Below are 19,065 nucleotides of genomic sequence, written 5' to 3'. Positions count from 1 at the left end.
GTGCTGCACCGTCAGAGGGTCAGTACTGAGGGAGTGCCGCACTGTCAGAGAGTCAGTACAGAGGGAGTGCTGCACTGTCAGAGGGTCAGTACTGAGGGAGCTTTGCACTGTCAGAGGGTCAGTACTGAGGGAGTGCTGCACTGTCAGAGGGTCAGTACTGAGGGAGCTTTGCACTATCAGAGGGTCAGTAGTGAGGGAGTGCTGCACTATCAGAGGGTCAGTAGTGAGGGAGTGCTGCAATTTCAGAGGGTCAGTACTGAGGGAGTGCTGCAATTTCAGAGGGTCAGTAATGAGGGAGTGCTGCACTGTCGGAGGGTCAGTACTGAGGGAGTGCTGCACTATCAGAGGGTCAGTACTGAGGGAGTGCTGCACTGTCAGAGTTTCAGTACTGAGGGAGTGCTGCACTATCAGAGGGTCAGTAGTGAGGGAGTGCTGCAATTTCAGAGGGTCAGTACTGAGGGAGTGCTGCACTGTCAGAGGGTCAGTACTGAGGGAGTGCTGCACTGTCAGAGGGTCAGCACTGAGGGAGTGCTGCACTGTCAGAGGGTCAGTACTGAGGGCGTGCTGCACTGTCAGAGGGTCAGTACTGAGGGAGTGCTGCTCTGACAGAGGGTCAACACTGAGGGAGTGCTGTACTGACAGTAGGTCAGTACTGAGGGAGTGCTGCACTGTCAGAGGGTCAGTACTGAGGGAGTGCTGCACTGTCAGAGGGTCAGTACTGAGGGAGTGCTGCACTGTCAGAGGGTCAGTACTGAGGGAGTGCTGTACTGTCAGAGGGTCAGTACTGAGGGAGTGCTGCACTGTCAGAGGGTCAGTACTGAGGGTGTGCTGCACTGTCAGAGGGTCAGTACTGAGGGAGTGCTGCACTGTCAGAGGGTCAGTACTGAGGGTGTGCTGCACTGTCAGAGGGTCAGTACTGAAGGAGTGCTGCACTGTCAGAGGGTCAGTACTGAGGGAGTGCTGTACTGTCAGAGGGTCAGTACTGAGGGAGTGCTGCACTGTCAGAGGTGCCATTTTTTTAGATGAGACATTTAACCAAGGCCCCTTTTGTCTGCTTGTGTGGATGTAAAATATCCAATTACAGTAATTTATGGAAAGAGAGCGGAGTTCCTCTCTGCTGTTCTGCCCAATAATTATTCCTCCATCCACACCATGTTTGTGAGAGTTTGCTGAGTGGAAGTAGCTGCTGTGTCTCTGACAGTGTCGGTGAGGAGCGGTCACTTCACTGCTGGAATGTGCTTTGTGATGTCCGGCAGTTGTGACATTGCCAAAGAGAAATCCCACAGCTCAGTCAGTGTCTGTGGACTGAGAAACAAGTTGAAGATCAGAACAGCCTTTTTAACGTTAGTGTGACCTCTGTATCCTCTTATAGGAGGGATGCTGAAGGATGGGGACCTACCCCCAAAAATACCCCTTAGACAGGAGATGACGCATAACACCCCCAATAATCTCAATTCCCACACAGATGGAGAAATCACCGCTCTCAAACCCACTGCCCAAAGACCCCCATCCTGAAACGCCCCCCACCATCCTGAAGCCCCCCATCCTGAACCCCCCCATCCTGAACCCACCCCCCCATCCTGAATCCCCCATCCTGAACCCACCTCCCCAGCTTCAACACCCCCATCCTGAACCCCCCCATCCTGAACCCACCCCCCCAGCCTCCACACCCCCATCCTGAATCCCCCATCCTGAACCCACCCCCCCCAGCTTCAACACCCCCATCCTGAATCCCCCATCCTGAACCCACCTCCCCAGCTTCAACACCCCCATCCTGAACCCCCCCATCCTGAACCCACCCCCCCAGCCTCCACACCCCCATCCTGAATCCCCCATCCTGAACCCACCCCCCCAGCTTCAACACCCCCATCCTGAATCCCCTACCTGAACCCACCCCCCCAGCTTCAACACCCCCATCCTGAATCCCCTACCTGAACCCACCCCCCCAGCTTCAACACCCCCATCCTGAATCTCCCATCCTGAACCCACCCCCCCAGCTTCAACACCCCCATCCTGAATCCCCCATCCTGAACCCACCTCCCCAGCTTCAACACCCCCATCCTGAACCCCCCCATCCTGAACCCACCCCCCCAGCCTCCACACCCCCATCCTGAATCCCCTACCTGAACCCACCCCCCCAGCTTCAACACCCCCATCCTGAACCCCCCCATCCTGAACCCACCCCCCCAGCTTCAACACCCCCATCCTGAATCCCCTACCTGAACCCACCCCCCCAGCTTCAACACCCCCATCCTGAATCCCCCATCCTGAACCCACCCCCCCAGCTTCAACACCCCCATCCTGAATCCCCCATCCTGAACCCACCAACCCAGCCTCCACACCCCCATCCTGAATCCCCATCCTGAACCCACCCCCCCAGCTTCAACACCCCCATCCTGAATCCCCCATCCTGAACCCACCCCCCCAGCTTCAACACCCCCATCCTGAATCCCCATCCTGAACCCACCCCCCCAGCTTCAACACCCCATCCTGAATCCCCCATCCTGAACCCACCCCCCCCAGCTTCAACACCCCCATCCTGAATCCCCATCCTGAACCCACCCCCCCAGCCTTCAACACCCCCATCCTGAATCCCCATCCTGAACCCACCCCCCCAGCTTCAACACCCCCATCCTGAATCCCCCATCCTGAACCCACCCCCCCAGCCTCCACACCCCCATCCTGAATCCCCCATCCTGAACCCACCCCCCCAGCTTCAACACCCCCATCCTGAATCCCCCATCCTGAACCCACCCCCCCAGCTTCAACACCCCCATCCTGAACCCCCCATCCTGAACCCACCCCCCCAGCCTCAACACCCCCATCCTGAATCCCCCATCCTGAACCCACCCCCCCAGCTTCAACACCCCCATCCTGAATCCCCCATCCTGAACCCACCCCCCCAGCTTCAACACCCCCATCCTGAATCCCCCCATCCTGAACCCACCCCCCCAGCTTCAACACCCCCATCCTGAATCCCCCATCCTGAACCCACCCCCCCAGCTTCAACACCCCCATCCTGAATCCCCCATCCTGAACCCACCCCCCCAGCTTCAACACCCCCATCCTGAATCCCCCATCCTGAACCCACCCCCCCAGCTTCAACACCCCCATCCTGAATCCCCCATCCTGAACCCACCCCCCCAGCTTCAACACCCCCATCCTGAATCCCCATCCTGAACCCACCCCCCCAGCTTCAACACCCCCATCCTGAATCCCCCATCCTGAACCCACCCCCCCAGCCTCCACACCCCATCCTGAATCCCCCATCCTGAACCCACCCCCCCAGCTTCAACACCCCCATCCTGAATCCCCCATCCTGAACCCACCCCCCCAGCTTCAACACCCCCATCCTGAATCCCCCCATCCTGAACCCACCCCCCCAGCCTCCACACCCCCATCCTGAATCCCCCATCCTGAACCCACCCCCCCAGCTTCAACACCCCCATCCTGAATCCCCCCATCCTGAACCCACCCCCCCAGCTTCAACACCCCCATCCTGAATCCCCCATCCTGAACCCACCCCCCCAGCTTCAACACCCCCATCCTGAATCCCCCATCCTGAACCCACCCCCCCAGCTTCAACACCCCCATCCTGAATCCCCCATCCTGAACCCACCCCCCCAGCCTCCACACCCCCATCCTGAATCCCCTACCTGAACCCACCCCCCCAGCTTCAACACCCCCATCCTGAATCCCCTACCTGAACCCACCCCCCCACTTCAACACCCCCATCCTATCCCCCACCTGACCCAACCCCCCACTCAACACCCCCATCCTGAATCCCTACCTGAACCCACCCCCCCAGCTTCAAACACCCCCATCCTGAATCCCCTACCTGAACCACCCCCCCAGCTTCAACAACCCCCATCCTGAATCCCCATCCTGAACCCACCCCCCCAGCCTCCACACCCCCATCCTGAATCCCCCATCCTGAACCCTCCCCCCCAGCTTCAACACCCCCATTCCTGAACCCCCCCATCCTGAGACCCACCCCCCCGAGCCTCCACACCCCCATCCTGAATCCCCCATCCTGAACCCACCCCCCCCAGCTTCAACACCCCCATCCTGAATCCCCTACCTGAACCCACCCCCCCAGCCTCCACACCCCCATCCTGAATCCCCTACCTGAACCCACCCCCCCAGCCTTCAACACCCCCATCCTGAATCTCCCATACCTGAACCCACCCCCCCCCCAGCTTCAACACCCCCATCCTGAATCCCCTACCTGAACCCACCCCCCCAGCCTCCACACCCCCATCCTGAATCCCCCATCCTGAACCCACCCCCCCAGCTTCAACACCCCCATCCTGAATCTCCCAATCCTGAAACCCCCCCATCCTGAACCCCCCATCCTGAACCCCCTCCCCTCACAACCACCACCCCCATCTCCTGCACCACCATGACCCTCCCTCCTCAAACTCACTCCCTGAATCCCCCCATCCTGGACCACCCCCCCCACCACTGCACTCCTCATACCCCTCCCCAAACTACTGCTCCCCAAAACCCCCTTTCCCTGAAACATCTCCCGAAAATCCCTCCCCAAAACCCCACAATGAACCTCGGCTTCAACCCAACTCCCTGACCCCAGAGTCTGGACCTGGAATTGGAAACCCATCCCTGAAGTGCTCAGCCTAGACCCCCAACCCCCCTCAGTCTGGGGGCAGTGGGGTACTGGTATTGTCACGGGGCTAGTAATCCAGAGACCCAGGGTAATGGTCTAGGGACCCGGGTTCGAAAATGGTGGAATTTGAATTCAATAAAAATCTGGAATTAAAAGTCTAATGATGACCATGAAACCATTGTCGATTGTTGTAAAAACCATCTGGTTCACTAATGTCCTTTAGGGAAGGAAATCTGCTGTCCTTACCTGGTCTGGCCTACATGTGACTCCAGACCCACAGCAATGTGGTTGACTCTGAAACGTGCTCTGAACAAGGGCAATTAGGGGTGGGCAATAAATATTGGCCTAGCCAGTGACACCCACATCCCAGGAATGAATGAAAAAAAACCCCTCAGAGCCTCCTCCCCAGAACTGCCGGTGAACCCGCTGTGTCCTGAATCCGGAGCCCAGTTGCTGTGTGTCTCGGGAGAGACTCTGGAACAGGAATTGGTTTCCTCTCCCAGCCAGTGTCACACAGACAGGCGGGTGCAGTTATTCTGAGGGTGGGGACACTGACTTGCCCAAGCCTGTTTGCATTCCTTCTGTGCTGCAATAATATAGAGGTTGTTTAGTCTGTGGCTGTTAAACATTTAGAACAGTAGGAGGCCATTCATTCACTCAAGCCCATTCTGTCATTTGATTATTTCATGGCTGATCTGGAACTCCTTTCACTGAAACTTCAGAAGCATGTCTTACAGAATGTAGAGTTGCTAAATGATAAGTGGATGAGATACAAGAACTTGCGTTTGGTTAAGGGCTGCGCAGACCCAAATATGGCAACTTGAACTTCAATGTTAGTCTGTGTCAAGCCAAGATGTTTGTTTTAATACAGCAGCAGGCAGTGACACGGACACTGAGTGAAATGGAGCATGTGCAGGAAAGTCTCCTCCTCCATTACTCTCTTTCAAAGATAAAGGAAGACCAGCATTCACAGAGCACCTTTCACAACCAGAAAACCTTCCAAGCGCTTTACTGACAATGAAATGTTTGAAGTGTTAGTCACTGTGTTAACGTACACAACAGGTCAACCAATTTGAGCACAGCTACATCCCATCAACAGCAATCCTAATAATCCACACACACTGACTCTCACTGGGGTACGGGTCCCACACACACTGACTCTCACTGGGGTACGGGTCCCACACACACTGACTCTCACTGGGGTACGGGTCCCACACACACTGACTCTCACTGGGGTACGGGTCCCACACACACTGACTCTCACTGGGGTACGGGTCCCACACACACTGACTCTCACTGGGGTACGGGTCCCACACACACTGACTCTCACTGGGGTACGGGTCCCACACACACTGACTCTCACTGGGGTACGGTTCAGCTGACAGCTACCTGGTCTCACGTCCATGTGACTCCATGTGAAACTCCTCAGATACTGAAGCAGTCCATGTCCAAATGCAGCAAGAACTGGACAATATCCAGGCTTGGGCTGACTAGTGGCAAGCAACATTCACACCACACAAGTGCCAGGCAATGACCATCTCCAACAAGAGAGAATCGAACCATCGCCCCTTGATGTTCATTGGCATTACCATCACTGAATCCCCCACTACCAACATCCTGGGGGTTACCATTGACCAGAAACTGAACTGGACTAGCCATATAAATACTGTGGCTACAAGAGCAGCTCAGAGGGTGTGAAAACCATGAGGAATAGGGTTAACAGCAGCTGTGCTGTTGAATCTGGGTGATTTGATGGATTTTTTGGGGATGCAGAAGCCATAGGGTTATGGATGCTCCTCCATTGAATATATTTAAGGCTGGGATAGGCAGGCACTTGGTCTCATGTCGAGTTAAGGGATATGTGGAGCGGGCGGAAAAATGGAGTTGAACCCAAGATCAGCCATGATGGTATTGAATGGCTCGATGGGATGTGTGGCCTACTCCTGCTCCTGTTTCTTATGTTCGTGTGATTTACCTAAATGGCAGAACAGGCTCAAGGGGATGAATGGCCTCTCCCTGTTCCTACCACTGCAACTGGACCAGGCTGTCCAATGTGAGTTCCTATTTTGTCAGGCTGCTGGGTTTGGGTTCCTGCTGGATTCTGGTTCCTGCTAGATTTGGGTTCCTGCTAGATTTGGGTTCCTGCTGGATTCTGGTTCCTGCTAGATTTGGGTTCCTGCTGGGTTTGGGTTCCTGCTGGATTCTGGTTCCTGCTAGATTTGGGTTCCTGCTAGATTTGGGGTCCTGCTGGGTTTGGGTTCCTGCTGGATTCTGGTTCCTGCTGGGTTTGGGTTCCTGCTAGATTTGGGGTCCTGTTGGGTTTGGGTTCCTGTTGGGTTTGGGTTCCTGCTGGGTTTGGGTTCCTGTTGGGTTTGGGTTCCTGCTAGATTTGGGGTCCTGCTGGGTTTGGGTTCCTGTTGGGTTTGGGTTCCTGCTAGATTTGGGGTCCTGCTGGGTTTGGGTTCCTGTTGGGTTTGGGTTCCTGCTAGATTTGGGGTACTGCTGGGTTTGGGTTCCTGTTGGGTTTGGGTTCCTGCTAGATTTGGGTTCCTGCTGGGTTTGGGTTCCTGTTGGGTTTGGGTTCCTGCTGGGATTGGGTTCCTGTTGGGTTTGGGTTCCTGCTAGGGTTGGGTTCCTGTTGGGTTTGGGTTCCTGCTAGATTTGGGGTCCTGCTGGGTTTGGGTTCCTGTTGGGTTTGGGTTCCTGCTAGATTTGGGGTACTGCTGGGTTTGGGTTCCTGTTGGGTTTGGGTTCCTGCTAGATTTGGGGTCCTGCTGGGTTTGGGTTCCTGTTGGGTTTGGGTTCCTGCTGGGGTTGGGTTCCTGTTGGGTTTGGGTTCCTGCTAGATTTGGGGTCCTGCTGGGGTTGGGTTCCTGCTGGGTTTGGGTTCCTGTTGGGTTTGGATTCCTGTTGGATTTGGGTTCCTGCTGGATTCTGGTTCCTGCTGGGTTTGGGTTCCTGCTAGATTTGGGGTCCTGTTGGGTTTGGGTTCCTGATGGGTTTGGGTTCCTGTTGGGTTTGGGTTCCTGTTGGGTTTGGATTCCTGCTAGATTTGGGGTCCTGCTGGGGTTGGGGTCCTGCTGGGGTTGGGTTCCTGTTGGGGTTGGGGTGCTGACTGTGGGCTGTACAAGTCGCTGGGATTCTCTGATTTTCTGAGGGAGGGGCTAACACACATTAACCTCCTGATCAGGAAATTTCAGGTGAAGTTGAAAAATGTTTCAATCCAGAACTGGATGAAGGATGAGGAGCTTCTGGGGTTAATCGGGTTTAACTGAGATTAGCCAACAGTAACAGGGATTAATTAGGAGTAATTGCGATTAGCTGGAGTAGGATTGGGAGAAGGGTGAGTCTAGAATCAGGTTTAAACTCAATGAGAGAAGAGAACATAAGAAATAGGAACAGGAGGAGGCCATTGAGCCTGCTTCGCCATTTAATAAGCTCATGGTTGATCATCTTGTGTTTCCATTTCCACATTCCCACCTACCCCCTGATAACCTTTGATCCCCTTGCCTAACAAGAATCTATCTACCTCTACATTAGAAATATTCAGTGACCCTGCCTCCACCACCTTCTGTGGCAGAGAATTCCAAAGTCGCACAACCCTCTGAGAGAAAAATTTCTCCTCATCTCTGTCCTAAAAGGGTGACCCCTAATTTTAAAACAGTGTCCCCTAGTTCTGGACTCACCCACAAGAGGAAACATCCTTTCCATACCCACCTTGTCAAGGCCGTTCAGGATCTTGTAAACTTCAATCAAATCACCCCTCACTCTTCTAAACTCCAGTGGAAACAAGCCCAGTCTGTCCAACCTTTCCTCATAAGACAACCCACGCATTCCAGGTATCGATCTAGTAAACCTCCTCTGAACCGTCTCCAATGTATTTACATCCTTCCTTAAATAAGGAGACTAAAACTGCACAGAGTACTCGAGGTGCAGTCTCCCCACTGCCCTGTATTAACTGAAGCATAACATCCTTACTTTTATGTTCAATTCCTCTGGTAATAAAGAATAACGTTCCATTAACCGCCTTAAAATCACTAGAGGGGGAATAGGTGATCCCAGGATTGGAAGCGGGTCAGTCTCTGTACCCGGGGTCGGGGGTCAGTCTCTGTACCTGGGGTCAGGGGGTCAGTCCCTGTACCCGGGGTCAGGGGTCGGTCTCTGTACCTGGGGCCGGGGGTCGGCCTCTGTACCCGGGGTCGGGGGTCGGTCTCTGTACCTGGGGCCGGGGGTTGGCCTCTGTACCCGGGGTCGGGAGTCGGTCTCTGTACCCGGGGTCGGGGGTCGGTCTCTGTACCCGGGGTCGGGGGTCGGTCTCTGTACCCGGGGTCGGGGGTCAGTCTCTGTACCTGGGGTCAGGGGGTCAGTCCCTGTACCCGGGGTCAGGGGTCGGTCTCTGTACCTGGGGCCGGCCTCTGTACCCGGGGTCGGGAGTCGGTCTCTGTACCTGGGGCCGGGGGTCGGCCTCTGTACCCGGGGTCGGGAGTCGGTCTCTGTACCCGGGGTCGGGGGTCGGTCTCTGTACCTGGGGCCGGGGGTCGGTCTCTGTACCCGGGGTCGGGCGTCGGTCTCTGTACCCGGGGTCGGGGGTCGGTCTCTGTACCCGGGGTCGGGGGTCGGTCTGAGCCCCTTTGATAAAAGCAAAAAAAACTGCGGATGCTGGAAATCCAAAACAGAAACAGAATTACCTGGAAAAACTCAGCAGGTCTGGCAGCATCGGCGGAGAGGGACACAGTTAATGCTTCGAGTCTGTATGTCTGTTGAAGAGTCATATGGACTTGAAACGTTAACTGTGGCCCTCTCCGCAGATGCTGCCAGTCCTGCTGAGTTTTTCCAGGTATTTCTGTTTCTGTTTCAGCCTCTTCGATGATGGTTATAATTCAGTTTCACTCCGATTTGTAAACTGGCTGTGTGAGTCTCTGAGGGGTTTGACAGAACTCCCCTACTCCTCTGACTGAGATACCTCCTCCTCCTTCCAAGCTGCTGTGAAATTGTGTCATTAAAAGATGTGCTTGTCCCTTTAAATGACCGGGGCTGGTGTGAAGCTGCAAATAGTTTCCCTGGTGGAAGTGGGTGTGGAGCCCTCAGGGAGAGACTCTTGCTCATTGCTCTGTATACGTAACAACCTCTGACACCTTCCTCTCAGTCCCAGCTCATGCTCAAACTGTTTCTACCTGTTTCACATCAACGCATCTGAAATATCCACCCTGAAACCACCCCAATTCCTGCTACAATCCAGGCGCTGCCCTCTCCGACAGGCCGGATAGGGAGAATCTCAGGGAGAATCTGTGACAGGGAGAGTCAGAGGGGCTGTGGGATGAAGGTAGAGATTGTTTCTCTATTTCTGCTGCGGGAAGCTATTATTTCTGATTCTTTTGATTTTTTTTTCAGTAATCCCTGAATTTAATCATTCGCCCGTTAGAATTCCACCCCAACCCCCCGCCCCCACCCCCCCCCCCCCGCAAACCTCTCTACCTCACCTCCTTCCTTTAAAACACTTCATAAAACCTTTCACCAAACTTTTAGTCACCTGTCCCAGTCTCTCTGTATGTCGCTCGGTCAGTTGTACAAGTTGCTTCTGTGACACGGTTTGGAATGGTTTCTTAAAGGCGCGAGCAAAATATACTTCTCTTATGAGGAAAGGTTGGACAGGTTAGGCTTGTATCCACTGGAGTTTAGAAGAGTAAGAGGTGACTTGATTGAAACCTTTAAGATCCTGAGGGGTCTTGACAGGGTGGATGTGGGGAAGATGTTTCCTCTTGTGGGAGAATCTAGAACCAGGGGGTCACTGTTTAAAAATAAGGGGTCGCGCATTTTAAACAGAGGTGAGGTGAAATTTCATTTCTCCCTGAGGGTTGTGAGTCTTTGGAACTCTCTTCCTCAAAGGCGATGGAAGCAGAGTCTTGGAATGTTTTTAGGGCAGAGCCGGATAGATTCTTGATCAACAAGAGGGTGAAAGGTTATCAGGGGCGGGCAGGAGTGAGGAGTTTAGGTTATATTCAGATCAGCCGTGACCTTATTGAATGGGGGAGCAGGCTCGAGGGGCCGAGTGGCCTACTCCTGCTCCTAATTCATATGTTTGTGTGTAAGTTGTTGTTGTTGTTGACCTTGTTGACGTGTTTCCTCTTCCAGGGCCAGTTGGGTGGTTGGTTTGAAGTTTCCTCATTCTAGTCCTGTCAGTGTTCGACTCTTCGACGTTCCTGGAAAGATGCCATCTCCGCGCTAGACGTGATCAGGATTGATTATTGCTATTGATTTGTTGTTGGAATCGCTCATACTGGAACATGGAAGGGACCCCTGTAACCATGGTAACAACAACTGACACGCTTCCCCTTCCTTCTGATTCACCTGGAAAATCGGCAGCAGCTCCAGCCCCTGCCCCCCAACCCGGTAACCGCGGGCAACCACCCCCTCCAACCCAACCCGGTAACCGCGGGCAACCACCCCCTCCAACCCAACCCGGTAACCGCGGGCAACCACCCCCTCTCCCCCAACCCGGTAACCGCGGGCAACCACCCCCTCTCCCCCAACCCAGTAACCGCGGGCAACCACCCCCTCTCCCCCAACCCAGTAACCGCGGGCAACCACCCCCTCTCCCCCAACCCAGTAACCGCGGGCAACCACCCCCTCCAACCCAACCCAGTAACCATGGGCAACCACCCCCTCCAACCCAACCCGGTAACCGCGGGCAACCACCCCCTCTCCCCCAACCCAGTAACCATGGGCAACCACCCCCTCCAACCCAACCCGGTAACCGCGGGCAACCACCCCCTCTCCCCCAACCCGGTAACCGCGGGCAACCACCCCCTCTCCCCCAACCCAGTAACCGCGGGCAACCACCCCCTCCAACCCAACCCAGTAACCATGGGCAACCACCCCCTCTCCCCCAACCCGGTAACCGCGGGCAACCATCCCCTCTCCCCCAACCCGGTAACCGCGGGCAACCACCCCCTCTCCCCCAACCCAGTAACCGCGGGCAACCACCCTCTCCAACCCAACCCAGTAACCACGGGCAACCACCCCCTCCAACCCAACCCGGTAACCGCGGGCAACCACCCCCTCCAACCCAACCCGGTAACCACGGGCAACCACCCCCTCCAACCCAACCCTGTAACCACGGGCAACCACCCCCTCTCCTCCAACCCAGTAACCGCGGGCAACCACCCCCTCTCCCCCAACCCAGTAACCGTGGGCAACCACCCCCTCTCCCCCAACCCAGTAACCACGGGCAACCACCCCCTCCAACCCAACCCAGTAACCACGGGCAACCACCCCCTCTCCCCCAACCCGGTAACCGCGGGCAACCACCCCCTCTCCCCCAACCCAGTAACCGCGGGCAACCACCCTCTCCAACCCAACCCAGTAACCACGGGCAACCACCCCCTCCAACCCAACCCGGTAACCGCGGGCAACCACCCCCTCCAACCCAACCCGGTAACCACGGGCAACCACCCCCTCCAACCCAACCCTGTAACCACGGGCAACCACCCCCTCTCCTCCAACCCAGTAACCGCGGGCAACCACCCCCTCTCCCCCAACCCAGTAACCACGGGCAACCACCCCCTCCAACCCAACCCAGTAACCACGGGCAACCACCCCCTCTCCCCCAACCCAGTAACCGCGGGCAACCACCCCCTCCAACCCAACCCAGTAACCACGGGCAACCACCCCCTCCAACCCAACCCGGTAACCATGGGCAACCACCCCCTCCAACCCAACCCAGTAACCACGGGCAACCACCCCCTCTCCCCCAACCCAGTAACCGTGGGCAACCACACCCTCCCCCCCAACCCAGTAACCGCGGGCAACCACCCCCTCCAACCCAACCCGGTAACCACGGGCAACCACCCCCTCCAACCCAACCCTGTAACCACGGGCAACCACCCCCTCTCCCCCAACCCGGTAACCACGGGCAACCACCCCCTCTCCCCCAACCCAGTAACCACGGGCAACCACCCCCTCCCCCCCAACCCGGTAACCGCGGGCAACCACCCCCTCCAGCCCAACCCAGTAACCATGGGCAACCACCCCCTCTCCTCCAACCCAGTAACCGCGGGCAACCACCCCCTCCCCCCCAACCCGGTAACCACGGGCAACCACCCCCTCTCCCCCAACCCAGTAACCGTGGGCAACCACCCCCTCTCCCCCAACCCAGTAACCGCGGGCAACCACCCCCTCTCCCCCAACCCAGTAACCATGGGCAACCACCCCCTCTCCCCCAACCCAGTAACCACGGGCAACCACCCCCTCCAACCCAAGCCAGTAACCACGGGCAACCACCCCCTCTCCCCCAACCCAGTAACCGCGGGCAACCACCCCCTCCAACCCAAGCCAGTAACCACGGGCAACCACCCCCTCCAACCCAACCCAGTGACTGCGGGCAACCACCCCCTCCAACCCAACCCGGTAACCGTGGGCAACCAACCCCTCTCCCCCAACCCAGTAACCGCGGGCAACTACCCCCTCCCCCCCAACCCGGCAACCGCGGGCAACCACCCCCTCTCCCCCAACCCAGTAACCGTGGGCAACCACCCCCTCTCCCCCAACCCAGTAACCGCGGGCAACCACCCCCTCCAACCCAAGCCAGTAACCACGGGCAACCACCCCCTCCAACCCAACCCAGTGACTGCGGGCAACCACCCCCTCCAACCCAACCCGGTAACCGTGGGCAACCAACCCCTCTCCCCCAACCCAGTAACCGCGGGCAACTACCCCCTCCCCCCCAACCCGGTAACCGCGGGCAACCACCCCCTCTCCCCCAACCCAGTAACCGTGGGCAACCACCCCTTCTCCCCCAACCCGGTAACCGCGGGCAACCACCCCCTCTCCCCCAACCCAGTAACCGCGGGCAACCACCCCCTCTTCCCCAACCCGGTAACCGCGGGCAACCATCCCTTCTCCCCCAACCTGGTAACCAAGGGCAACCACCCCCTCCCCCCCAACCTGGTAACCAAGGGCAACCAAGCTCTCCCCCCAAACCTGTTAACCAAGGGCAACCACCCCCTACCCCCCAACCCAGTAACCAAGGGCAACCACCCCCTCCCCCCCAACCTGGTAACCAAGGGCAACCACCCCCTCCCCCCCAACCTGGTAACCAAGGGCAAACAAGCCCTCCCCCCCAACCTGTTAACCAAGGGCAACCACCCCCTACCCCCCAACCCAGTAACCAAGGGCAACCACCCCCTCCCCCCCAACCTGGTAACCAAGGGCAACCACCCCCTCCCCCCCAACCCAGTAACCAAGGGCAACCACACCTTCCCCCCCAAACCGGTAACCAAGGGCAATCAAGTCTTCCCCTCAAGCCTGGTAACCAAGGGCAATTGCCTCCTCCCTCCCAGCCCACTGGACTCTGGCCCCCACCCGCACCTCCTCCTCCTCCTCCTCCTCCTCCCCCTCCTCCTCCTCCCCCTCCAGGTGGGTCTGGCCCCCCACCCCCTCCTCCTCCCTTGGGAGGGTTCCAGAGATTTGGAGTGACTCGCCGATCCACACTAAGGAAATTTAACTGGGATGCTCTTCCCCAGCACCGTGTGGTTGGGAAGCAGAACATCTGGACGGTCGATAAATGTCCCGAGCATTTCGACATCGACACCGAGAGAATGGAAGAGCTGTTTGGCCGCAAAGATGAACAGAAGCGGCTTAGTGTTCGCAGGAGTTTCCGAGCAAAATCCCCTCTGAGAAATGGCGAGGAACAGGTGAGCTAACCTTGACCGGATCATCCGCTTGATCACGTTCTGACTGAGACACAACTCCGTGTGGAGGGAGGGAGTGAGGGAGAGCGGGAGAGAGGGAGAGGGAGAGCGGGAGAGAGGGAGTGAGGGAGAGCGGGAGAGAGGGAGTGGGAAGATGGAGAGCGGGAGAGAGGGAGTGGGAAGATGGAGAGCGGGAGAGAGGGAGTGAGGGAGAGCGGGAGGGAGGGAGTGAGGGAGAGCGGGAGAGCGGGAGAGGGAGAGGGAGAGCGGGAGGGACGGAGTGAGGGAGAGCAGGAGGGAGGGACTGAGGGAGAGCAGGGGGGAGGGAGAGGGAGAGCGGGAGAGAGGGAGAGGGAGAGTGGGAGAGAGGGAGAGGGAGCGGGAGAGCGGGAGGGTGGGAGTGAGGGAGAGCAGGAGGGAGGGAGTGAGGGAGAGCAGGAGGGAGGGAGAGGGAGAGCGGGAGAGAGGGAGAGAGGGAGAGCGGGAGAGAGGGAGAGAGAGAGCGGGAGAGAGGGAGAGGGAGAACAGGAGAGAGGGAGAGGGAGAGCGGGAGAGAGGGAGAGGGAGAGCGGGAGAGAGGGAGAGGGAGAGCAAGAGGGAGGGAGTGAGGGAGAGTGGGAGAGGGAGAGGGAGAGCGGGAGGGAGGGAGTGAGGGAGAGCGGGAGAGAGGGAGAGGGAGAGCGGGAGAGAGGGAGAGGGAGAGCAGGAGGGAGGGAGTGAGGGAGAGCGGGAGAGAGGGAGAGGGAGAGTGGGAGAGAGGGAGAGGGAGAGCGGGAGAGAGGGAGAGCGGCAGGGAGGGAGAGGGAGAGTGGGAGAGAGGGAGAGGGAGAGCGGGAGAGAGGGAGAGGGAGAGCGGGAGAGAGGGAGAGGGAGAGCGGGAGGGAGGGATTGAGGGAGAGCGGGAGAGCGGGAGAGGGAGAGTGGGAGAGAGGGAGAGGGAGAGCGGGAGAGAGGGATTGAGGTAGAGCGGGAGAGAGGGAGAGGGAGAGTGGGAGAGAGGGAGAGGGAGAGTGGGAGGGAGGGAGTGAGGGAGAGCGGGAGAGAGGGAGAGGGAGAGCGGGAGAGAGGGAGTGAGGGAGAGCGGGAGAGAGGGAGAGGGAGAGCGGGAGAGAGGGAGTGAGGGAGAGCGGGAGGGAGGGAGTGAGGGAGAGCGGGAGAGCGGGAGAGGGAGAGGGAGAGCGGGAGGGACGGAGTGAGGGAGAGCAGGAGGGAGGGACTGAGGGAGAGCAGGGGGGAGGGAGAGGGAGAGCGGGAGAGAGGGAGAGGGAGAGTGGGAGAGAGGGAGAGGGAGCGGAGGAGAGCGGGAGGGTGGGAGTGAGGGAGAGCAGGAGGGAGGGAGTGAGGGAGAGCAGGAGGGAGGGAGAGGGAGAGCGGGAGAGAGGGAGAGAGGGAGAGCGGGAGAGAGAGGGAGAGAGAGAGCGGGAGAGAGGGAGAGGGAGAGCGGGAGAGAGGGAGAGGGAGAGCAAGAGGGAGGGAGTGAGGGAGAGTGGGAGAGGGAGAGGGAGAGCGGGAGGGAGGGAGTGAGGGAGAGCGGGAGAGAGGGAGAGGGAGAGTGGAGAGAGGGAGAGGGAGAGCAGGAGGGAGGGAGTGAGGGAGAGCGGGAGAGAGGGAGAGGGAGAGTGGGAGAGAGGGAGAGGGAGAGCGGGAGAGAGGGAGAGCGGCAGGGAGGGAGAGGGAGAGTGGGAGAGAGGGAGAGGGAGAGCGGGAGAGAGGGAGAGGGAGAGCGGGAGAGAGGGAGAGGGAGAGCGGGAGGGAGGGATTGAGGGAGAGCGGGAGAGCGGGAGAGGGAGAGTGGGAGAGAGGGAGAGGGAGAGCGGGAGAGAGGGATTGAGGTAGAGCGGGAGAGAGGGAGAGGGAGAGTGGGAGAGAGGGAGAGGGAGAGTGGGAGGGAGGGAGTGAGGGAGAGCGGGAGAGAGGGAACATCATCCTCTGTGGGTAACGATTGGTCCCTGACATCGGTGAGGGGTAGGTATCTTACGAGATCAGAGTGAGCAGTGGGCACAGGGCAAGATCCTAGTGATGGGTGACAGTGCTGTTCAACCACCCCCCGGATAACAGTGTCATGGAAAGGATCCTTGGTGTGAACTCCCCTTACTCTGCCTGTTGGGCTCAGATCTTGGGTTCACTTCCACATGGCTGGACACCTCTTGGGAGGAAGAACAATGGGGGAGTTGTCTGTTCAGTTACATGGAGAAAGGGAGCATCAGCAATGATTCTTTTTTTTTTAATTGGTTCATGTGATGTGGGTGTCATTGGCTGAGCCACAAATACCCATCTCTAATTGCCCTTGTTCAGAGGGCGCTTAAGAGACAACCACATTGCTGTAGGTCTGGAGTCACATGTAGGCCAGACCAGGTAAGGGCAGATTTCCTTTCCTAAAGGACAGTAGTGACCCAGATGGGTTTTTGTAATAATCGACATTTCAATGTCATCATCAGACTTTAATTCCAGATTTTTAATTGAATGGGATTTGAACCCAGGTCCCCAGAGTATTAACCTGGGTCTCCGGATTACTAGCCCAGTGACAGTAGCACTAGGTCACTGCCTCCCCTCGAGTAATGATTCTGACACTAATTGTTCCAGATTTAACTCAGGAGATAGAGAGATCGAACAAAAGCAAAATAAACTGTCAGTTGGTTGTACAGAAATTACTGAAAAGAGAGACATGCCGCCAAAGTTTTTCACCTTACACTCAGGAGGACAAACACAAGAATACCAAGTTTCAAACAATCACAATAATTTATGCTACGGGAGAAAAGGGTGTGAATTGGTTGGCACCTTGACTCGGATTGGTTGAGACATTGCCATGGCGAAAGCAATGGGGAACTGCAGGCTGCCCAAACTCCCAAGTAATTAAAAAAAGGCACAACATTGAACACATTCCTTTTGTTGGTGGAGAATGGGTCTCTGTGTATGAACACATGTCAGTTGAGCCACATGATAAGCTCGACTGCTTCGATTGCAGATTTGGAAGGTGCTGTCTAAGGAGCCTTGGTGAATTCCTGTAGATGGTACACGCTGCTGCTACTGTGCATCGGTGGTGGAGGGAGTGAATGTTAGTGGATGTGGTGCCAATCAAGCAGTTGCTTTGTCCTGGATGGTGTCGAGCCTCTTGAGTGTTGTGGGAGCTGCACTCATCCAGACAAGTGGAGAGTATTCCATCACACTCCTGACTTGTGTCTTGTAGATGGTGGACAGGCTTTGGGGAGTCAGGAGGTGAGTTACTCATCACACGATTCCTAACCTCTGACCTGCTCTTGTAGCCACAGTATTTATATGGCTAGTCCAGTTCAGTTTCTAGTCAATGGTAACCCCCAGGATGTTGATAGTGGGGGATTCAATGATGGTAATGTCATTGAACATCAAGGGGTGATGGATAGATTCTCTCTTGTTGGAGATGGTCATTGCCTGACGCTTGTGTGGCACGAATGTTACTTGCCACTTTCAGGGGAAGGCTTGCTTCTGTATCTGAGGAGCCGCAAATGAAACATAGAAACATAGAAACTAGGAGCAGGAGTAGCTATTCAGCCCTTCAAACCTGCTCCAGCATTCAATATGATCATGGCTGATCCTCTATCTCAATGTCATGTTCCCGATTTCTCCCCACACCCCTTGATGGCCTCAATATCCAAAAATTTATCAATTTCTTTCTTGAATATACTCAGTGACCCGACCCCCACAACCTCTGTGGTGGAGAATTCCACAGGTTGAGCACCCTCTGAGTGAAGAAACTTATCCTTATCTCAGTCCTAAATGGCCTGCCCCATATCCTGAGACTGTGGCCCCTGGTTCTAGGCTCCCCAACCAGGGGAAACATCCCCCCTGCATCTAGTCTGTCTAGCCCTGTTAGAATTTTATACGTTTCAATCAGATCCCCTCTCATTCTTCTAAACTCTAGTGAATACAGGCCCAGTCGAACCAATCTCTCCTCATCCGGCCAGTCCTACCATCCCTGGTATCAGCCTAGTGAACCTTCACTGAACTCCCTCTATGGCAAGTATATCCTTTCTTAGGGAGGGAGACCAAAACTCTACACAATACTCCAGGTGTGTTCTCACCAAGGCCCTGTATAACTGCAGTAAGACATCCCTACTTCTAAACTTAAATTCTTTTGCAATGAAGGCCAACATACCATTTACCTTCCTAATTGCTTGCTGCACCTCCCTGTTTACTTTCATTGACTGGTGTACAAGGACACCCAGATCCCTTTGTACACCCACATTTCCCAATATATCACCATTTAAATAATACTCTGCCTTTCTGTTTTTCACCCCAAAGTGTATAACTTCACATTTATCCACGTTATACTGCATCTGCCATGTGTTTGCCCACACACACAACGTGTCTAAATCACCCTGAAGCCTCTTTGCATCCTCCTCACAATTCACAACCCCGCCCAGTTGTGTGTCATCAGCAAATTTAGAAATATTGCATTTGGTTCCCTCACTGAAGTCATTTATATATGACGTGGATGAGGAATGATGTTTAGAATGGTGTTGAACATTGTGCAATCATCAGCAAACACCCCTCGATCCTGTCCATGACGGTATCGGTAGGAGTGACCATCACAGTCGTCGTGGGCACAAAGTCCCATCCTCACATTGAGGCTAGCCACCAGCACATTATGTGGCACCACCACCGTGCTAAATGGGATAGATTTCAAACAGATCTAGCAACTCAAGACTGGGCATCCATGAGGCGCTGTGGGCCATCAGCAGCAGCAGAATTGTACTCGCACACAATCTGTAACCT

General features: G+C 56.4%; 1 protein-coding gene across 2 annotated transcripts in view; it reads left to right on the top strand.

Annotated features, from left to right (window-relative positions):
• Positions 1-9,787: 9,787 nt before the first annotated feature.
• LOC121284224 (FH2 domain-containing protein 1-like) overlaps positions 9,788-19,065 on the top strand; it is a 98,134-nt gene continuing 88,856 nt past the window's right edge. The window contains exons 1-3 of one of the 2 annotated variants that reach the window (XM_041199517.1): positions 9,788-9,947; positions 10,757-10,932; positions 14,146-14,316. In XM_041199517.1, the coding sequence (XP_041055451.1) occupies positions 10,909-10,932; positions 14,146-14,316 (195 nt within the window). In that variant the 5' untranslated portion in view covers positions 9,788-9,947; positions 10,757-10,908. Of the gene's footprint in view, positions 9,948-10,756; positions 10,933-13,916; positions 14,317-19,065 lie in introns of those variants that run through there. The other variant, XM_041199518.1, reaches the window with a different exon arrangement.

This window comes from Carcharodon carcharias, chromosome 11 (genome assembly GCF_017639515.1).
Source record: "Carcharodon carcharias isolate sCarCar2 chromosome 11, sCarCar2.pri, whole genome shotgun sequence".
Classification (NCBI taxonomy): Eukaryota; Metazoa; Chordata; class Chondrichthyes; order Lamniformes; family Lamnidae; genus Carcharodon; species Carcharodon carcharias.
Note: the sequence above shows the minus strand (reverse complement) of the source record. Positions and strands in the feature narration are given on the sequence as shown.